Source organism: Leucoraja erinacea, chromosome 5 (assembly GCF_028641065.1).
Source record: "Leucoraja erinacea ecotype New England chromosome 5, Leri_hhj_1, whole genome shotgun sequence".
Classification (NCBI taxonomy): Eukaryota; Metazoa; Chordata; class Chondrichthyes; order Rajiformes; family Rajidae; genus Leucoraja; species Leucoraja erinaceus.
Genome location: NC_073381.1, coordinates 2,489,401 through 2,497,310, shown reverse-complemented (window position 1 = coordinate 2,497,310; position 7,910 = coordinate 2,489,401). Strand labels below are relative to the sequence as shown.

Sequence of the window (7,910 nt, the reverse complement as noted above, 5' to 3'; positions counted from 1 at the left end):
TGTCTGTTATGCAATGCAGGAGGTGAAGGGATGCAGCCGCCGTTCGGCCCATCGGCTCCGGGCCCGCGGGCTGCGGCTCCCCGACGGCCGCCCGTCTCCATGGTTACGGCCCAGGCCCGTCTCCATGGTTACACCCAGGCCCGGTCCCTATGATTACACCCAGGCCCGTCTCTATGGTTACGGCCCAGGTCCGTCTCCATGGTTACGGCCCAGGCCCGTCTCTATGGTTACGGCCCAGGCCCGTCTCTATAGTTACGGCCCAGGCCCGTCTCCATGGTTACGGCCCAGGCCCGTCTCTATAGTTACGGCCCAGGCCCGTCTCCATGGTTACGGCCCAGGCCCGTCTCTATAGTTACGGCCCAGGCCCGTCTCTATGGTTACGGCCCAGGCCCGTCTCTATGGTTATACCCAGGCCCGTCTCTATAGTTACGGCCCAGGCCCGTCTCTATGGTTATACCCAGGCCCGTCTCTATAGTTACGGTCCAGGCCCGGTCTCTATGGTTATACCCAGGCCCGTCTCTATGGTTACGGCCCAGGTCCGTCTCCATGATTACACCCAGGCCCGTCTCCATGGTTACGGCCAAGCTTCACACTTTACGGCCGCTGCCGGCCCCGCTTGGCGACGGTCCCGCCGGGTTCTGGATTCGATGCAATGGCGGCGCTCACGAGATGGTGAGTCCGGGCTCCCGGCTCAGACGGCAACGGAGGGATGGGGACAGGGACAAGCGCGGGGGGAGAGGGACAAGCGCGGGGGGGAGAGGGACAAGCGAAGAGGGAGGGGAGAGAGACAAGAGAAGAGAGGAGGAGAGGGGAGGAGAGGAGTTCAGGCGAGTCTGGACAGCTGTTGGAGACCAGGGGACGGGGGGGGGGAAGAGGGTATGGGGGACGGGGGGAGTCTGGGGAAAGGTGGTCCAGATAGAGGGGGTCCGTAGACAAGGGGCTGGGCTCTGTGGAGAGGAGGTCCAGATAGGGAGATAGATATCTGGACTGGATCAAAGATCTATTTATTTATTATGTAAAAGAATATGTGTGTTATGATTGTGTTTATAATTTGGTTTTTTGTTGTTTGTCTTTTGCACAAAAGTCCGCGAGCATTGCCACTTTCATTTCACTGCACATCTCGTATGTGTATGTGACAAATAAACTTGACTTGACTTGACTACAGCAAGATTGCTATAGGATCTTTGGTCTGGATAAAGGAAGCATGGGGAAAGGGGGTCAGGATGGAGGAGGGGAGGGTCTGGGGACAGGCTAGTATGAAGTGAGGGGATCCAGGGAGATGGTTGGGGGAAGGTGCCTTGCCGAGGGGTGGGAAGGTAGAGGTTTAAGTTTATTATTGTCACATGTACCGTGGTGCAGAGAAAAGCTATGCTTTGAATGCTATCCAAACAGATCAGATGTGCCATACACACATACGATCAGTTCAACTCAAGTACAATAGATACAACAGGTGGGCTTTGGGAGGCCATGGATGCTACAGGTGTTGGGTGCTGGCTAGCAGCTCGGTGGATCAGCTCTCCGGTGCCCCGACCTGAAATGTTGCCTGTCCATTCCCACCTCAGATCCGCTGAGTTCCTCCAGCACTTTATTGTTTTGCTCTCTGGCTTTGGGCAGAGTTGGGAGACTGACTTGCCTTTTGTGGTCACAGGAAGTTCAGTGTTTATAATTAATTAATAGGAGCAGAATTAGGCCATTCGTCCCATCATTTCTACTCTGCCATTCAATCGTGGCTGATCTATCTTTCCCTCTCAACCCCATTCTTGTGTCTTCTTCCCATGAGCGCTGACATCTCTACAGCTTAATATAAGCATGAATAAAGGACGTTTTCAATGGAAAAAGCAATACATTCAATAATTTATTGAACTATTAAATGTTGATTATATTGTCTGCGTATATGGGCCTGTAAGGCTGTAATAAGAAATAATTTCATTGTTCTGTTGTGGGTACATGATAATTAAACACTCGTGGAAAGAGGCACGGTTAATCTTTCAGGTTGAAGTTCAACATAACTTCTCTAAAGTAAGATGTTTAGTGCAGACAGTCTCTGGGTTACATAAGGATTTTATTCATGAGAACTGTTCATAAACTCATTTTACTGTAAGTTATAAATGAGCAATTTCGATGAGGATTGATTAATACAGACAGTTATTTATTCTCTTTCGCCTTGTGGAGTTACAATGGTGCAGAATTACCCTGTTCCACATCCAGTTAGTGGCCTTAAAGTTTCAATAAATGTTGAATTGATGGTAAAATATTATAGGATTGTTAAAATGAGATTGTCTCTTCCGTTTCCAAAGCTAATCGCTCATGAGATCTCGTGTTGTGAATAATGGCGTCTCTTTGAATACTGTGAAAAGGTTACATGCAAACAATTTTTTTTTTCGAGAATGGTGTTCTTTGAATGAACTGCCCATTAGCCATATCCCATGACATCCTGAAGATGTAGCAAATTCTGCAACTAACTTTCCTTTCTTGAAGTTTTCTTCAAACGTTCATGGGAGAATTTCCACATATTAGGCAAATAGGATTTCCGTACGTCAAGTCTTCAGTAGCCTTCCTATATAAAGTCTGGGTTGGTGCATGACCAACCTGAAACATTCATATATTCTTTTTTTGTAGAGATGCTGCATGATCCGCTGAGTTACTCCAGTACTTTGTATCTATTTTTTAACTTAAGCACTATTCTGGTGCATAGCTAGCATCTTAGTAAGAAGATTATGTATTAAAGGTTTATTTTAGAGAATACATAGAACAGTACAGCACAAGCACAAGAACAAGCCCTTTGGCCCACAGTATTTGTGCTGAACATGATGCCAAGACAAACTCTTATCCATCTGCACATAATCCATATCCCTCCATTCCCTGCATATCCATGTGCCTATCCAAAAGCCTCATAAATGCCATTATTGCATCTGCCTCACCAACCAATGCAGGCAGCACATTTCAGGCACTCACTGTCCTCTGGGTAAAAAACACAGTTGCCCTGCGGATCACTTTCAAACTTAGCCCCTCTCACCTTAAAGCTCTGCCCACTAGTCTTTCACATTTCCTGAGATGGTAGGGCCATGGATTCTAGTCTTTTAGCCATTCGCCGTATGTTTGACGTTACTACTTTCCCAATTTCACTAGTTTAGTTTAGTTTATTGTCACGTGTACCGAGGTACAGTAAAAAACTTTTTGGGGCATGCTAACCAATCAGCAGAAAGACAATATCTGATTACAGACAATATGCTCCTGCCTCTTCTGATTACAATCGAGCCTTCCACAGTGTAGGATAGAGGATAAAGGGAAGAACATTTAGAGGAAGAAATAGTCCAGTAAAGTCCAATTAAGGATAGTCCGAGGGTCTTCAATGAGGTAGATAGTAGGTCAGCACTCCTCTCTAGTTGTTGGTAGGATGGTTCAGTTGCCTGATAACAGCTGGGAAGAAACTGCCTCTGAATTTCGGGGTGTACATTTTTACACCTCCGTGCCGCTTGCCTGATGGGAGAGTGGAGAAGAGGGAGTGGTCGGGGTGAGATTTGTCCTACATTATGCTGCTGGCCTTGCCGAGGCAGCGCGAAGTGTAGATGGAGTCAATTGAAGGGAGGTTGGTTTGTGTGATCATCTGTGTTGCGTCCACAATTTTCTGCAATTTCTTGCGGTCTTGAATGGAGATCAAGTCCTCTTCACCACCAACCGTGGCATCGTGTTTCAGGCACTCACTATGTCTTGGGTAAAAAAGAAATTTGCCCCGCACATCTCTTTTATACTTTGCTCCTCTCACCTTAAGGCTGTGCCCTTGCATGTTTTAATTTTCCATCCTGGGAAAAAGATTCTGACTACTGGTGCTGTCTGTACTGAGTTTGTATGTTCTCCCTCTGTTCGCCACCTCCAACGGGATCCCACCACTGGCCACATCTTCCCATCTCCTCCCCTTTTGGCTTTCCGCAGAGACCGCTCCCTCCGTAACTCCCTGGTCAATTCGTTCCTTCCCACCCAAACCACCACCTCCCCTGGTACTTTCACATGCAACCGCAGGAAATACTACACGTGTCGCTTTACCTTCCCCCCCCCCTTGACTCAATCCAAAGACCCAAGCGGTCTTTCCAGGTGCGGCAGAGGTTCACCTGCACTTTCTCCAACCTCATCTATTGCATCCACTGCTCTAGGTGTCAGCTGCTCTACATCGGTGAGACCAAGCATAGGCCTGGTGATCGCTTTGCTCAACACCTCCGTTCAGTTCGCAATAACCAACCTGATCTCCCGGTGGCTCAGCACTTTAACTCCCCCTCCCATTCCGAATCCGACCTTTCTGTCCTGGGCCTCCTCCATGGCCAGAGTGAGTCCCACTGTAAATTGGAGGAGCAGCACCTCATATCTTGCTTGGGTAGTTTACACTCCAGTGGTATGAACATTGACTTCTCCAATTTCAGGCAGTCCTTGCTTTCTCCTTCTTTCCCCTCCCCTTCCCAGCTCTCCCTCAGCCCACTCCCCTTCTCTTCCTTTCTTCTTCCCGTCCCCCCCCCCCCCCCCACCCTCTCCCCCTCCCCAACTCTCATATCAGTCTGAAGATGGGTCTCGACCTGAAACCTCACCTATTCCTTCACTCCATAGATGCTGCCTCACTCGCTGAGTTTCTCCAGCATTTTTGTCTACTTTCTCCCTGCACCAGTTTCCTCCCGTTTGCAGGTTAATTGTCTTCTGTAAATTGCCCCTATGTGTATGATGCAAAAATTGGGAGAACATAAAACTAGGGTACGGTTGATCGCTGGTCAGCATGTACTTGGTGGACCGAAGGGCCTGTTTCCACAATGTATCACTAAAGTAAACAATGCTATGCCCTGTCGTATTTGATATTTAATATTGGGAAATAGGTTCTGACTGTATACCCTATCTATGCCTATTGGAATTTTACATACTTCTTTCAGCTCTCCCCACAACCTCCGCCCCAGAGTATACAATGCAAGTGCATAAGTTTGTATGTTCTAAGAGCAGAATTAGGCCATTCAGCCCATCAAGTCTACTCCGCCATTCAATCATGGCTGATCTATCTTTCCCTCTCAACCCCATTCTCCTGCCTTCTCCCCATAACTGCTGACACCCGTACTAATCAAGTGTGTCCAACCTCTCCCTGTAGCTAATGCCCCCTAATCCAGGCATCATTCTGGTAAATCTCCTCTGCAACTTTTCCAAAGCCACCTCATCGTGCCCGTACCAGGGCAACCAGAACTGCACGCAATGGGTGTAATCAATGAACTTGAACCTGACCAATTATACCACGTAGTCTCTTACCTATAACACGTTATTGACTAATTTAAAACAGAGTTTTAAACACAATATTTAGTGCATTGTGTTAGTTTTGGGCATCATGTTCTAGGAAATATGTTGTCAAGCTGGAAAGGGTGCAGGGAAGATTTACGAGGATGTTGCCAGAACTCGAGGGCCTGAGCTATAGGGAGATGTTGAACTGGCTGTGTCTCTATTCCTTGGAATGCAGGAAGATGAGGGGAGATCTTGGAGAGGTGTAGAAAATAATGAGAGGAATACATCGGGTAGACACTCAGAGTCTCTTGCCCAGAGTAGGGGAATGGGGAACCAGAGGACATAGGTTTAAAGTGAGGGGGGGAAAGATGTAATAAGAACCTGAGGGGTAATTTCTTTACATAATGGGTGGTGGGTGCATGAAACAAGCTGATGGAGGAGGTAGTTAAGGCAGGTACTATCGTTTAAGGAAAAAAAATAAATTTATTTATTTATTCCTGTTTTTAAATTTTTTGTTTTGTATTTTTTTTGTTTTAATATTTTTGTTAGAAGCAAAAACGGGAAAACAGACTATTATAAACATTTCATGTATATCAGTCGTACATTATTAATATTATCAATTGTAGATTGATTCTGCTTCTAGTTTTTTTTATATAGATAGGAAGTAAGAAAATAAGAGAAAAAACCCCCCCACAAATGTCACGATAAAAAAAAGAATGGAATGATTTACTAATAATACATCATTGGAGATAGGTTCGTAGATTATCTCGTAGCTTTTCCTCCCGGACATATCTCCTTAAATAAAACTTATAATTCCATTCAAAATAAAAATTATAATATAAAATAGAAGAAGAAAAAGAATACTATGTTAGTAATGTGTAAAAGAAAGAAAAAAACTACATCTATAGTTGGTGCAGTTAGTGATAGCCACCCTAATGTGGCTAGATATATAAGGACTTCCATAGCCTTTGGTTAAAAAAAAAAAGTTTTTTTTTGAAGTTTAAAAAACATTTAGATAGGTACATGGATAGGACATGTTTAGCGGGATATGGGCCAAATGCAGGCTGGTGGATGAGACATGTTGATCGGTGTGGACAAGTTCGGCCTTGGGGCTGTTTCCACGCTGTATGACTGAAAGAGATATAGCAAACAAAGTTGATTAAATATCTTTTTTTTTGCTTGGCAGGATCCATTGATGACGTTCTTCATCCTGTATTTTCCTTGGCTTTTAACTTGGATCCAGGAGTGCTCCGTTTTCAACGTGTGAAGTTAACCGGCTCCTAGATGTCTGCGCTTCACACCTCCAGCCCGTTACTGGCGCTGAGGAGATTGAAGTATGGACCTGCTATGGCCGCTGCTTTTAGTCACGGCCACAGACTGCACTCGACTACATCCCCTTCCTCTTGGACTAAGGTGGTGTCTGAGGCAGAGAAGATCGTTGGGTACCCCACCTCCTTTATGAGCCTGCGCTGCCTGCTCAGCGACGAGTTGAGCAACATCGCCCTTAATGTCAGGAAATTGGTCGGGACAAAGCATCCTTTAATATCTACAGCCAGGTAAAAAATATACCAGGATTAAATCTAGGACATGTGAACGGTGTCAAGATGGTTGAACTTCATGGTTGGTTTTGAGTGATATATTTTGATGTTGTTAAAGATAGCGGAGTCAGGGGATATGGGGAGAAGGCAGGAACGGGGTACTGATTGGGGATGATCAGCCATGATCACATTAAATGGCGGTGCTGGCTCGAAGGGCCGAATGACCTACTCCTGCACCTATTGTCTATTTCTAATCTTCTTCTTGCATATGGCGTGCACAGCCTAAAGTTGTAGGACAACTTGTTCTATTTGATCTTACTTGATTGTGCACGCCAGGTTCATTGCATTCGTCGAAACAGGGCGGATCATGTGAAGGTTGCAATCTTCCACCCCGTCTATTGTCTATTGATGTTCTTTGACATATCCAGGAAAATAATTCAAAACGTAAAGGCCTTTTGCATGTCGAAGTTTTCATTGGATTAGAAAAGGTGAATAAGCCAGGAAGTTTAAAAAGCAAGATGCTAATTATAAGCAACTGCAGATGGTAGTTTATTTAAAAAAATACACAAAATGCTGAAGTAACTTGGCGAGTCAGGCAGCATCTCTGGGGAGAAATCGATAGGTGAGGTTTCGGGTCAGGACCCTTAAAGGGGCAGAGACCCGGGTTTGATTCTTACTATGGGTGCTGTCTGCACGAGTTTGTACCTTCTCCCCGTGACCTTCATGAGTTTGGTCAGGTTTCCTCCCACACTCCAAAGACGTACAGGTTTGTAGGCTAATAGCCTTGGTATAATTGTAAATTGTCCCTAGTGTGTGTGTACGATAGTGTTAGTGTGCGGGGATAGCTGGTCGGTGCAGATGCAGTGGGCTGAAGGGCTTGTTTCCGCACTGTATCTTTAAACTAAACTAAAAAAGGAAACAATTCTGGGACTAGCACGCAGAGAGTTGCCAGGCTTGGGCACCATCTTGACCTCGGAAGGCTGTAGATTAGTCCCCAACAGCAGCATTTATCCTTCTGCCATCTGTGTACATCTCTGGTCATTGATCTGTGGGTGGCCTCATTGCTAGTTGTGTCCCAAGCTGGGATTCCCAAGCTGGGAATGGGTGGTGTAGGGTTAATGCTGAACA

At 45.8% G+C, this 7,910-nt stretch overlaps 1 protein-coding gene across 1 annotated transcript in view; it reads left to right on the top strand.

Moving 5' to 3' along the window:
* The first annotated feature begins 549 nt into the window (after positions 1–549).
* pdss2 (prenyl (decaprenyl) diphosphate synthase, subunit 2) overlaps positions 550–7,910 on the top strand; it is a 169,497-nt gene continuing 162,136 nt past the window's right edge. Inside the window, exons 1-2 of the mRNA XM_055634987.1 lie at positions 550–672; positions 6,431–6,800. Coding sequence (XP_055490962.1) covers positions 6,529–6,800 — 272 coding nt within the window. The 5' untranslated portion in view covers positions 550–672; positions 6,431–6,528. The remainder of the gene's footprint in view (positions 673–6,430; positions 6,801–7,910) is intronic.